This window comes from Pleuronectes platessa, chromosome 4 (assembly GCF_947347685.1).
Source record: "Pleuronectes platessa chromosome 4, fPlePla1.1, whole genome shotgun sequence".
NCBI lineage: Eukaryota > Metazoa > Chordata > Actinopteri > Pleuronectiformes > Pleuronectidae > Pleuronectes > Pleuronectes platessa.
The window spans coordinates 8,736,857-8,751,098 of NC_070629.1; the positions used below are offsets into that span (position 1 = coordinate 8,736,857).

A 14,242-nucleotide genomic window follows, 5' to 3' on the forward strand; every position below is an offset into this window, starting at 1 on the left:
TTATTTCTTTAACTGGACCTCTTTACATTTTTTAGAATACCCCTTATCTAAAGTGTGGGAGTTTTTAGTCAGAGACCAGACAGCAAGGTGCTCTGCAAATCAGAAATGGCTTATCGCAGCATCACAACTGCTATGCACGGGCGAATATGGAGGAAGGGAGAGAGAGGAGGAGAGGAGGAGAGAAGGAGAAGATGAGAGATGAATTATTCCTGTTAGAAAAGTTCAGTGTAAACACAGTTCAAAGTTTCAGTGTTACTCAATTTGGCACACATTTTAGCATTAGAGTATTTTTTGATGAACTGCTAAACTTGAACTTACAGTGTTTTGATTGTCCTCCGGTAAGTTACTTGAATCTTACTTTGGATTTTGGAACAAGCTCTTGCACTTATTGTATTTTGAAAAGAATTTGTATGACTGTAAAAGGCTCATTGGCAGTTCAGACTGGGCTATTTGCTAAGAAAATAAATCATTAGATTTATCAATTAACCGAAAGAATCATTGTTCGAATAATCGATAAAAAAATACTCGAATGGTGCAGCTGTGCTCTACTGAACCTGAAAGTGTGAAATATTATAACACATAGTATAATCTGTTTGATTATAAAACACATGGTTGTAGGGCAACTCTAAACTCATGATGTTGCATATACACAGAAACTGTTATGCTGTAACTGAGCCATCTTGAAGCATGGATGCTCCACTGGACCTTGAATCCTTTGTGGGAGCACAGCAGGGAGGCATCACACTCTGGAGCTGGACGACTGTGATGACCAGACCTGCATGTTTTTATCCTTCACGCTCACTTCAACCCGAAAACCTGACTGACTGCTGACTTGGACTTGAGAATTGCAGACAGCAGCTCCCCTCCCTCCCTAAGCTCTCCGCCCACACAGAAACCAATTTGCTGTGCAGTAAAATCTGCTGTGGCCTATGATTGACTTTTTTGTCCGCTGCTATAAATTCATCTTCAAAATTAACGAGGTAGATAAATATTAATCGTCATCAGCAGGGGTGCAGGTCTGAGTGGGTGCGTGGTGCGCCTGACAAGGTGCTGCAGAGAGGTTCATTCCCACTTGACCGACAGTCTGAATGTCTTATAGAACCAAAATAAAAATAAATGATGAAAATCTTAAAAATCCTTTTGCTCATTCCTTGTTTCTGATGGGTTTAACTTTCAACACCAGCCATCTTCCCTGTAAAATGCCTTCTTAATTTACCCATCAAGGCTACAATTGAAGCGAACAAAGGCATGCAACAATATCAAGAAACCACAACGAGGCTTTTACCATTGCGAGAGACAAGGGTGTCGAGAGCAAAAGCACAAACCACAACTGTTTCACAACGGCATCCTCATTAACTCAGAAAAAACAAAGAGAAATCATCACTGTCCTTGTTTCTTGATTACGCCCCGGCTGTGTGCTACATAACAAAGGCTATTTCAGGAACGCCAAGGTTCATTTCCATGTTCAGGGTAATTACTGGGTAATTTACATTTGTTTCTGATGCCATTCTGCCTCGGCTTTGCACAGATAAAAATAAAGAGCTAATTTGCTTGATTCACATTAGCTAAAGCCTACGTATGACCTCAGAGTAACACACTCACTTCCATCCCTTTGAGTCATAGTGAAGAGCTGCAGCAGAACCCGAACTAGGCTGTTCTAATGTTCATCAACATAACTACTGTCAGTTAAGATATTACATTCCTACTTTGTGTTTTTGATGGATTTTTCTGGGCAATTTAGTCTGGTACCTGACATTTAACCTGCGAAAAAGTGGATATGGCCATAGAAATGTAATAAGCCCTTATGGGACTCTGACTCCCCGATTCCAGAGGGAGAGTGATGTGAGAATAGTAAAGTATCATCCTACTTATATTATCACATATCCTATTCAGTTCTGGCTGCAGGAGCTGAGAGCAGCCCGGCGACTGCTACAGCTTCTCAGTCCTGATATACCCAGCTGCCTTGTACGCACACAGCTTTTGCAAGGGCTGCGGAGAGAACCATCACACAGGTTTCAAACACTCTTTGATGTACGCTCAAGTTCACAAGGCATTAAACCATCAAGTAAGGGAAAGCTGGGGGGGGGTCAGCAGACCCCTCTAAAATATGCTGAAGCCGGGTAAACAGGGCTAAAAGAGAATTGGTAAGATGGTGGAGAGAGTGAGCATGTGACTGTCTGGTCACGACTGCACTGGAGAGAGTGCCGGCAGAAAAGGAACAACCACAGGCAGTTATACACAGGATTTAATTGTTTACCAAGCTGGTAAAAATGGAAGCAGCAGGCGTCAGAGCGACCACTTTACAGCACCATAAGAGGTTTCACAGCCTCTGTGGCATTCACTTTATTGAGAGCTTAAATGGGTACGGTGGCCAGAGGTTACTGGCAAAGGATGAGGGGGTAAATCATATTTTTTAGGCAACCTGTGATTGTGAAGCCTGCCATCATTGGAATTAGCGATGATGACGCAAGTCGAATTTTGTCGTTTCTCCATAATGATAGCAAAGTATAAGTGGGGTGGGGGCTGAGATGAAGTTGGGGGTTGGTGGCAGGCCTGTCAGTCACCATCAGTGGTTGCTAGATTCAGCGGGAGATTGGTTTTTGTAACCTGGAGCTGAGGGGATGGGTGGATAGAGCTTTCAGCACTGTTTTAGATGACATATTGCATGGATGTAACATCCGCCCTGTTGCATTTCCTCTAAAATGGCTTGGAAGTAATGACACAGCCTTGCACACATTGACGCTGCATGTAGCTGTTTGCTGTTCGAGGTGAAAGAGCTCTTGCTGTGCTCCAAAAGCTATTATTTTAAATCCCTTTTTTTTTTTTTAAAAGGTCCTTGTGAGAATAAGATTATATTCTTTCTTATCTGGTTAACAGTTAGTCATTTCTCAGGACAGTTGTACCTGATGAAACTACCATTTGGCTTTTTGGAAAAGTTAATAAGGAACTCCTGCCTGAACAAGGTCGGCTCCCCAGTGGGAGTGGAGTAGCTAAAGAGCTTATGTTTGTCTGTGTGGTCTGTGCTTGGACTCTCATTAGCTCATATCCAGACGAAAGCCGAGGAATGCCGCTTTTATTGGCCCAGCTGAGCTCTTCCTCCGACACGACTGACGTTACGTTCAGTGTGTCTGCCAGCAGGAAACGAGAGCTGTATGCTCGCCAAAGGACAGCATGGCATGCTGGGACAGGAAGATGGACGTGAATCTAATTGAGTGCGTACATGTGCTCGGACTCACATACAAACACACAGTCAAGTGGCCTGGGTAATTCCCATTCAGAGAAATTGATTGAAAACTTAAATAGAACCAGCAGTCAATATGGAATTGAAACGCCATTCATAATGAAACTTACCTCGACCCTTTACAAAGACACACACCTCTCTCTTTACCAAAAGTCATATAGTAATATTGCTCATACTAAATCAGTTCGAAACATGTGTACAACTGAAAATACTTTTTTTTTGCCTGGAAATCAGGCAGATTGGAGAAGCTACTGTGTTTCATCTTCTAGCAGTCAGATAGGGGATAACCATCAAGGGAAAGGAGTGCGTTAGCATTAGACAGTGCACCAAGAGTTTGGTTCTGAAGAACAGATAAGCACATAAATAAAACTGTGAGCTGCTGCAAAATGATGAGAGAGATAGAAAAGGAGAAGGACGTGGGGGGTGTGACACGTGAGAATGAGTCAGAGAGAAGAGATGCAGAGAGGAAAAGAAGAGAAAAGGAAACGAAGGAAGACACGTGGAGGGGTTTTCTTTGTATAGATTCTCTGCTGGATCGGGATCTATTTGCCGACACAGAGACGTTGGCTTCCAGAAGTTCACGCTGAACATTAATCTGCTTTTCTCCTCAAAGCGGCTTCAGGAAAACAGCCGATCCCTCCTCCCAGCAGGACAGTGGCTCCTTAAAATGAGCGTCCTTCCTCTTTCCTTCCTTGCCAGCAAAGTCCTTGAATGTGTGTTACTTCTAACAACTTCTAAAATCATATGAATGTGTGTGTGTGTGTGCGTGTGTGTTTTGTGTGTGGCCAATCCTCTTGCAGTAAACAGGCTGGAGGGCAATGGGCCCTTCCTGATGAGGGATTAGGCCAGGCTTTTTAATTACAGACTTTCAGTCTCTAGTGTAGAAACTCCACACAGCGCTCCTCCGTCCTCTGGAAGCCTTCAAACAGCAGCAGCAGCGATTGACAGTAGCTGCATTCGAATCCCAAGCAAAATATTGCAATATCAGATTAGCTTTTAGGATAAGTCTCAGAGTAATGTGGCAAAAGTTTGTGCGAGTTTTTCAAATGTAGATCTGCCATATACTCTGGAGGGATTCTTCTCCATGCACAAAGAGCGAGGCATTCCAAAATAGAAGTGAAATACAGAGTGTTTTCAAAAAGCAATGTTCAAGCACACGCTGCTCCGATGAGGGCGCAGATTAGCGATATCAGATGGGATCATTTCTAAGTATTGGAGTTGTATCACATAGCCAGACTTATCTCTACAGCGCTGTGTCACTGCTGGAGAATCATTCTGCTATAGGGGAAGAAACAGAAGTAGTTTGTATTCCTCAAACCAATCACAATTCTCTTGGGTGGCACTAAGCCCAAGAAGCAGTGAAGGTGCTCCTGCACCAAAGAGTCGGGGGGGGATTTGGTTTTGTGGCACACTTGCACGTTAAGATGTGATCAGAGTCATTAAAATGGGATATTCCCATCCCCCCAAAAAACAAAAGAGAGAATGTCACCACCAATAGGGACCCAACAGCAGGCTTATATTCACAGTTTACATTTAAAGACTGTCTACCCAGTAGTCAAAATGATAGCAAGTCATTCAGGGGAGTAAACGTTGCTGCTTCTATTTATATGTTTTGAAATCAATCGTCAATTTATGGCCATAAAACGGCAACAAAAAAAAAACAGCAATGCAAAAACAAACCTGAACAAAAAAATGTTTGTCCTTGTGCTTTAATTGTAAAGCTATACCATAAATATAAACCCTTTTTTATCTCATATCATAACACTACAGTGAGGATGTATACTGTGTTATTGGTGCTAAGCAGTGCTCTTGTGTGGGTTTTTTTTGTACTTCCGACAATGTCATTGAGGGATGATGAAAGAAAAAATTCAAAGGATGGAAACTAGAGAGACAGAGAGAGAGAAAAGACCATGCAAAAGAAAGAGGACCAGAGAGAATGAGCCTCACCCCAGGAGGTGGAAGCAGCAAGCAGTGACTTGTACTTTAAAGTATAAGACTGTAGCATTATTTGGCTTGTGATGAAGCAGACTGTGTTGTGCACTGCTGCTGCAGCCTGTATGGGCAAACACAAGATGGTGGCGCGGTGGGCGAAGCCATACTGGTATTAAAATCCACTCACCTTCACGTTAGCTGACATATCCTTACAGAAAAACAACAGAACATAGTAGAGGACAAAAATCAACAAAGGAGAATCAAAGAAGCAGAAAACTAAGGAACTGGCTCATAATAACGAAATAATCAAATAAAAAAAGCGATGAGAGGGAGATGAAACCACTTTGGGCTGTCGGAATATGGGATTTAGCGTTCTTTACGATGGAAGTCTGGAAGTAGAGGTAGAGGAACTGTGCGTCTGGAAAACAGGTATCTATAGCCATATTTTGAAGCAGTATTAAAATAGATCAAAGGGGATTTCTGGGTTTTGAAGCTAAGCTCGCTTTTGAAAACTAGTGCCACAACAATGCAACTGCTCTGCAGTGTCCTGCTAATGTGTGATAGTAGGAACCAGGTGGAATTAACATCAAGTGCAATAACGAAGACACCATCAGTTTCACCTGCACATCAGATTTACAATAACTTCCCAAGTATTTCTCAGACCTGCTGGCAAACAGCAAGCATTCTCCTACATCCAAACCATATGCAGATCAACGTTTAATACCTCTTGTCTTGAAGCCAGCAAATGTATGAGCTCTTTTCTAGTATTTAACACATTGATCTGTCTGTCAATGCACTGAAACTAAGTTGAGAGCACCTTTGCGGTTACCTTGGTTTCTGTGCGTCGCGTGGTGCCATCGTCAGAGGTGACCACCGAGACGTGGGAGGTGGGGGTGCCAGGGTCCTCCTCTATGGTGACCGTCTCCTCCACCACCTCCTGCGGCTCCTGCATCATAGCCAGGGATGATGCGTTGCTGGGGCTCTGCTCCTGCACAGATGAAGGAAGAAAACTAGTTATACAACACCGCAAGTCGTACAGTTCTTACACAACACGGAAAAATATCAGCAAAACATCCAGGTAATCCTCCATCAGATACACAGCAAGATGGAACGTTAAATGGGCCACTGCAGCAACAAATGATATTTGAATACAGCAAAGAAAAATAGAGCAGGAATAAGAACAGTGCAAATTAAGGGAATTAAACATGAAGCCATCTATAATTTCCACTGAGACACTTGAGCTTCAGCTAGTGAATTGAAAATGTGAAACTCAGAACACGACTAATTTGTTTAAAATAAAGTATACTGGAACAAGGAGAGGACTCAGAAGTGTTTATAATATAAAAATAGGCATAAAAATATGTCCAAAAATATCTGATCAACAACAAATGCCCTTAAAAAGGATTCACTTCATGAAAGTTATGCAATCCATGAAATATATTACTCAATGTGTACAGCTCAAGGAAAGTTTGGTGAAAGCTGCATAAGAAGCGATCTTGTCAGTGGAGGGGAACATCAGGGTTATGGTTGAAGGAGCCTATTGGCTAACAATTGACGATGAATTAGTTTCTGGGGGCAATGGCCAATATTATGAGACTTCAGGTGTAGACAGTGGATATCTGGGGCAAGACTCCATATTCTGTTTACTGTTTCCAGTCCGAGTAGTTTCTCTTATCACACAAGTTAAACGATTCCCCAGACAAACGCACCTCTGTTGCTCTCCACACAGACTGTTGACCTGCTCAAACGTGATTGGTCAAACTAGAAACAGAAACAAGGAGGTGTCCGACTCCAAAATATTGTACTTTACCAATATTCTCCATTTTCACATACAGAATCTGATCATAAAGTATAAACACAGTCATTTGCATTTGAAGTGGGACACAATACAAACACATCCCCTACCCCATCACCTTGTCTAGGTTCCACAGAGCAAAGCATATAAAAGCCCCTAAAATAAAGCAGTTGGTAGGAAAATATAAAGCTATGGTTTTCTTAGTTTGTTTCTAGTGCTGACAGTCCATGATTTATTTGGCTCTAATATTATATCCAAACACTGCAATGCAGGGTAGCTCCAATTCCTCAGCTCTTGAGACTTCAAATTGAGTTAAAGCTTCTATCAAGGCAAGTGAAAGGCTGGAGGACTGTTTTTGATTCATGTTTCATTGCGAGACCAGGAATTCGAAGAAAAAGTGTCCATGGGCTAAGGATGAAAGTGAGGGTGCAGCCCCAAACCCGCTCCACCTGACCATGTGTGAATTTGTGAGAAAAATGTGCTTCTCTCTGCATTTCCTGCTGATGTAAAATGATATGAAGTCCACGGTTGGAGGTGCAATGCCATGGCGTGGCGCGCTGCTCTGCGTGAGTGTGACAAAATTACAGCTCTCGTAACTAAGGGGAAGGAAAGCACATGAGGCAATCTTTGATAACCAGAACAGCATGGAGCCAGGAGAGGCAGAGGAATTTGAAAGTAATGGAGAGGGCAGAGAGGGAAACAGCTGGAATAGGGTGGTGTAGTGGAAAGAGGGGAAGAAGGACAAACAGGGGGCTGTATATTTATCATCCAGTTTGCTGTGACTGACCGTAGAGATTTTTTTGTTTGGAATTTTCATTGTGTTAACTTCCTGCTACTTCAACTATCTGGAGAAAGTATCAATTAATTCATAAATGTGAAAAAACAACAAGATCTTCATAATGCCTTTTTAAACTTGCTATGATTCTGCAGTGCTCCCTCCCATTAGCGTAACAAACTTCCCTCACGTAAAAAAACAGTAAAAGCAATCATATCTTTCTGTCCGACCAAAAAGACCAGATGTCTGACTCAGTGAGACAGAGTCAAGGCCAATGACGGAGCAAAAGGAAAAGTGTAAGTGTTGTACTCTGCTGTGTTTTCTTAAATACTCCATGAGATGCCTCATGGAGGAAAGCCTGCCTCTTTCCTTCATGTCTTTGAAGACGCTAACAAGTGAACAACTCTCCATTGATTGGCCAGCTCATCTCAAGTTTCAAAGCCCCGCAAAATCCTCATTGATCTTGAGCTCCTTCTTGCTGATCAGTCAAAAGTTTGGATTTCTAATGTTGAGGATCTTTTCCCCCATAATCCGTCAACTCTTCGGCCTCTCACGGAAAAAGACCTGGTCTCTCGTGTTAGACGGTTCATTCCTCTGCTCCTTGAGCAGCACAAAGAGCAGGAAAACTTTCTCTATTTACCTGCTCCACTCTATCTTCTGACTGAGAGTCAATTAGCACTCTGAACTAAGCTGAGTTAGGTCACTACACTTGGAAAGAGGGCTCATTATTGGGGTTAATGACGATAAAGGCTATGTCCTGCATAGAAAGAGGTAGATTTATCGATGCCTAACCACTGGTGAGCTGTGGAAAACACAATTTTTTCGACTGACCTCAAGCTAAACAGCCTGACTCTGCTGGGAAGGGCCTTTCAAATGGTATACAGAAAATGTCAATGGTGATTAGTCACCTTGTTCTACCAAAATGTAAATGTGTACTAACTTTGTGACTCAGTGCTGAAAACAACAATGCATCATACCTCATAAGAAAAGCTCAATATGTGACCATGTATTCAAACAGCAATATGTAATAGTACCGGCCACATCCTATACTAACACTGCTCAATTAATCGGACATTAATATTGATCACATTTCTTGCATTCCCACAGTCAAATGAACACTATCATCTGTTGTATTGATGTTTAAAATGTGACCCTCTGCTCGTAGAACACTCTCGTGCATATCAAATGCAAAGCGTTTCCTGGGCTAACAGCCTGTCACCAAGTAAATTGAGCTGTTTTGGTTTCACATTTCGGAAACTGTCGCCCCACTGCAGCAGCAGCTCGGAGTAACAAGAGAGCAGATTAACATATTTGTTTTTAGTGAGCCTATATTTTGGGCAGAATTTTACTATCATTTTACTGCCAGGAGATGCACTGTGATGAAGGACCAGTCCTATTTTAATGCAAAGATTTGAACATTGGCAGGAATGAAGCACAAAACGGAAGGGAAAGTAGTGCTCTGTTCATTTCAATGAGAAAGTGTGATCAAAACATATTTTGTGGATAATGATGAAAATAATTGTGATTGTAATTTTGGCCATAATTGTGCAGCCCTCTCCTACACTTGTTTAAAATACACAGTACTTGGTAAAGCACTTGACGGAGAGGAAGTGGGGATCCTCAGAGGCTTGCTGACAAACTAGCTTCTTGATCCAAGCTTAATGTGGTGTCGCTCATTCACTTCCTTCCTCTCACTTAGTGCACACAGAGGCACAGGGGGGGAGAGAGCGGAGTTGAACTCGACGTTTCAGCCCCTAAATAAATGATTAAAAGCCGTCTGGACGTAAGCTTTGCGCCCGCCTGCCGGTCCCAGGGGGGATAGGCGGCTGATTCAGTGTCCAGGACAGTCGGTCAAGAATACCCTTTAGTCAAGGGCAGGAGAAGTGATGTGCAGTGAGTTAATGGCTAATTTCAGAGAGATGAATGATACAGTGGGAGAGGGGTTCAAGAGAGAGTGAGATGGAGGTGGGGCAATATCTTTTGGAAAGAGTTTGAATTAGCCAGATGAATAGAGGTAATCTCAAGGTTAGATTGGTGAGTTCATGATCTTATGCCTCAGAATAAAATTGTCTGATCAGCTGGATCAGGGTAACAAGGGAAAGGTCTTTCTCAATCAATGATATGTAAAGCTGATCATTTCAAGAAGGCAGGAAACTATAACTAGCACTCAGAAGAATGCATACCTTCACCAAGGCCCAACAGTCCCCTTAAATTCCACCAAGCCACAAATTGTATATGCTAATAGATAGAAAAACGCTGAAGAAAACCTATCATCTTTGGCGGAGGTAAGCATAAATTATGGACCAATGCAAGAGTATCTCTTGTAAAGATCGAAAAAATATCATACACCTACCATTTCTGAACCCTAAGGACAATTGTCTTCTTGCCAAACCAGAAAGCCGGACAACCCAACTTGTGATGAGGAGAAGACTGCTCTAAAGCTTTTCCTGTCATGTCACTTCTGTTGGTCCAGTCGTATCAGAGAGGCTGAGGTGTCAGACAGGGATTTGGCTCTGACAGTGACCTATGGAATTTGTACAAGCTGCACTTTATTCTGTCCGATGTGGTTGGCACAGACTATAAAGAAGAGAGTTTGGAGGATAATGAAACCTCACCTTGATCTGTGACAAGATAATCATTGTCTCAATGGATCAGACTAGAAATGTGATTGTACGTGTACATGATATAAAAAAAGTTTACCTTTGCTACTGATGCTACATTACATTAAACTACAGTAAAGCATTATCTATATATCCACAAAAGCATGAGAGGAGACATAAGCACTCAAGCTCGTCCATAACTCAACGATGCGATCAATGCCTCTAACAAACAATACCCTTGACAAAAGCCCTTAAACAATCTTCTCTGGATTATATTTCATACGATAGATACGCAGGGACACACAGCTCCTTAATAGCATCTAATCTCAACTGTAATGGATCGTTGTACTGAGAAGAGAAAAGAAGGAGGAGTAAGTTGAATACAAAAGCAGGAGATGAAGTGATAGAGCAGTGTCAATTAGCAGTGGCCTACTATCTCCCATCAGTCCACACCCATTCATCATCAGTGTTCAATAAGATGCTCAGTGCAGTCTGAGGATAGAGAGATAGCGTAAAAAGATGGAAATGTAAACTCTACAGATAAGGGACGTCCCTTTCCTCCGAGGACAGAGAAAACTTCAGTTTGAGTTAGGGAGAATGAGTCATCACTGCAGTAGGTTTACAAGGTGTAGAGAAAAAAAGGTACACATGTTATTGATGTTCTATTGTAGTTATATGAAGCAAATTATTAAGGTACAGACTGGAGGCTGAGTGCTGTTAATATTCATATTTTACCAATATTATCTGATCTACTCTGCATCAACTTTCACACTTAACATATACTTTAAATTTTGGGAAAACATTCTAGTCATGGAGCTACACATTTTAGAAATGTGATGCACCCTGATGGCCTAGTGGTTAAGATGCACATGATATAACTGTAACGTCCTTAGCTCTGTGTCCCTGCCCCTGTCTTACTGCCCTATGTTTTCCTTTTTGTGTCCCTAACCCTAACCCTGTCCTCAATATTTAAGGATGTATCTAATAAGAGTTCAAATTAATCATATATCCTCATACTACTGTATAAAAAACACCATTTGCACTAAAATGCCTGTATTTTACGGCCAACCATTTCAAAAGTATACATATATATTTCAAATTTCCAATATAATGCCTAATTTATATATCAATACAAAGACGGTGTGTATTTGGAAGTTCTGAGCACAAGTTCCCTTTGGGAAGTTAGCATTGTCACTCCCTGCTCTCTGCTGTGCAGACTCTACATATGGACTGATGAAGTCGGAGCCTACACACCTGTGTGACTGATTTCAAATCCAGTCAACAAATGGCAAAATGATTACATATATCTGAAATATTTTTATCAAAAAATATATCAGCAAAAACAAAGCTGAGCTTCAATAATCCAGTGTCATATGCAGGATAGCAATAATTAAGACCAGTCTCTGGGTAGAACATGTCAACTTAGATATGTTTAACTGAGCTTAACTCTTGAGAAGGCACTCACATGTGACAAAAGCAAAAGAGCATATTATCTATAAGAGGTGATTCCTATGAAAATATTTCCTTGTGTCAATTATTGCAGGTGTACATGAGGAAAAATCTCCCACTCACTCCTACACAACCTCAGTGAGTAGAAATGAGATCGGTAAGTCTCAGTCTGAACACAGTGGGTGGGAGACTTTAGTTACTTTCAGGCTGAGACAACGAAAGCTGTCAGATCGCCACCTGGTCATGCATTCCAGCATGATCAGAGTCACCTTCCTTCCTGATACACACAAACACGACATGCTCCGTCTTAGTCTGACCTGTGCAGGGACTAACAGGATTTCACTGCAGAGACATGCCAGCAATCATTACATGGCTCTTGCACAATTAATCCTCCGGCAAAGATCGTCTGGCTAACCTTGGGTCGTCCAATTTCCCGTCAGCCCCTTCTGCCTCTACTAGCTGCTCTATCGGCAGCCCTACACAGTGAAGAATCATATGATGAAATTCAAAAGAGAGTGAGGGAGAGAGGGAGCATGCACTAGTATAGTGCAACAGTGTGACCCATAATTTTTATTTTTTTTAAACAGCAAACTGTGACCATGTGATCGAAATATCCATCCAAAACAAGGCTTGTTTGTGGGATAAAGCAGAGGCAAAGGGAAGTCAAGTAGAGGAAGGGGAACTGGAGAGGCTGACAATGCATGGCAAAGTCCCAACACAGCATGCTCTCCCAGGGTAAACAAGAAGGTGGGGTTATTCAGTCACATCCAAGGCCAAGCAGGCAGGCCTCATCTCAGTTACAGCCGGGGCAGAAGTCCCCACACTGGAATGATTGGAAACCCAACTGACCTGGCGCTGCAGTGCGTGGTGATGATGTTTGTGTATGCGCATGCTTCAATTGTAAATATTCCTCCAGGCAACAGTACGAAGGGAGGAACGCACACACAAACACACACAAATAACTGAAGGGGGAGAGGGCCAAAGCCTTCATGATGCAGATGGGAATGATGGGACCTTAATCTCTCCGTCTCTGGCGACTGATCCTGGGCCAAATCTGGGCTTCTCTCCCTCTCATCTCTTTCACGCTTGGCCTCCTGGTTTCAGATGCCTTCATCATTTCCCACCCTGGTCCTGCCTTTTCTACCCCTTCCAAGAAGCCCCCCTTGCCCAGACACAGACACACACATACGCACACACACACACACACACACACACACACACACACACACACACACACACACACACACACACACACTCTGCCTATGTGCCCTTTTGTTCCTTTGCACCAGCGCCTAGAGACGGGACAACATTCGGGTTAGTCAGCGCACTTGACAGGCTCCAACCGTCAAAGACTGAGGCCAACTCGGGAAACTCTCACAACCAACTGCTTAGCCAAAGAAACCCTGCAGCTTAAGCTTGATTGCTTCCCAACAGGGCATCGGGACCACATCACTGCAAACCCACTATCTAGTGGCAGATGGAAACCCCCAGTCGACCCTCTGCAACACTCAACACCACCTTCATCTCAGGAAAGACTGATATTCCCATTCAAATTGGCCGGGAGATGTTTTGAAATGTTGGGTAATTTTTTACATATGCTGTCAATTATAAACCCAAACACGGTTGCGCACATGGAGTCACATTCCACAAATGTTTTCCTCGCAACTCAAGGCATGGAGTCAGTTAAGGGGCGCAAACATGCAGAAAGTCACTCAACATTAAGTTTCAGTACATAGAGAGGTAGAAGAGGATAATAAATTTTAAAAAAAATGGTGGTGAAACAACGTTGGAGCCGGTAAAGCAAAACTAAATAGCTTTGGAGAGGGGGCAGTTTAATGGCTGGGGTTTGATTATTTAGACAGTGGGTGCGGCCATTAGAGAGAAAAAGAGGAATTCATGAGGAAGATTAGCGGTAGCAGGCCATGGTCGACGGGTGGTGTGTGTGGGGGGGGCAGCAGGGCGGGTGGTTTTACCATGGTGGCGTAACACCCGAAGGGTGGGTTCTTTGCAGTGCCCCTCCCCTCGACCACTGGATCACTGTCAGCATGACTCTGTCAGGGGACTGGTGATTGGAGTGGTGGATTGCAGAGCATGGAGGAGGCTGTGAGACCGACTTTGCCAGAAGCTCAGTTCATGTGAGGTCTACTGGAGATTTAGGGAGGTGGAAAGAGAACATATGTTCCACTTCCTGTCGTGCTACCAGCGCAACACTTATTGTTCCCCCTGACACCTTTTCTCCAAAAACTGTCGGCATATGCAGCCGCAGGGTCTCCCATTTAACAGAAACGTACCCCCTCCTCACTCTCTCCGTCTTGCTTTCCATCTCTCTTGTTTAGGAATTGGTAAAGCCTGGGGCAGTTATAATGGAGGATACTGACGGGCTTGGCAGGGAGCTCTAACTGTTAAAGGAAAGATACGGAATGTCCTCCTTTGGGACTGTGAAGGAGGGG

General features: G+C 43.0%; 1 protein-coding gene across 3 annotated transcripts in view; it reads right to left on the reverse strand.

The window, feature by feature from the left end:
- arvcfb (ARVCF delta catenin family member b) overlaps positions 1 to 14,242 on the reverse strand; it is a 108,194-nt gene that overhangs the window by 71,074 nt on the left and 22,878 nt on the right. For 2 of the 3 annotated variants that reach the window (XM_053420500.1, XM_053420498.1), the window contains exons 2-3: positions 6,003 to 6,161; positions 5,361 to 5,381 (exon numbers count right to left, since the gene is read on the reverse strand). In XM_053420500.1, coding sequence (XP_053276475.1) covers positions 5,361 to 5,381; positions 6,003 to 6,161 — 180 coding nt within the window. The remainder of the gene's footprint in view (positions 1 to 5,360; positions 5,382 to 6,002; positions 6,162 to 14,242) is intronic. The other variant, XM_053420499.1, reaches the window with a different exon arrangement.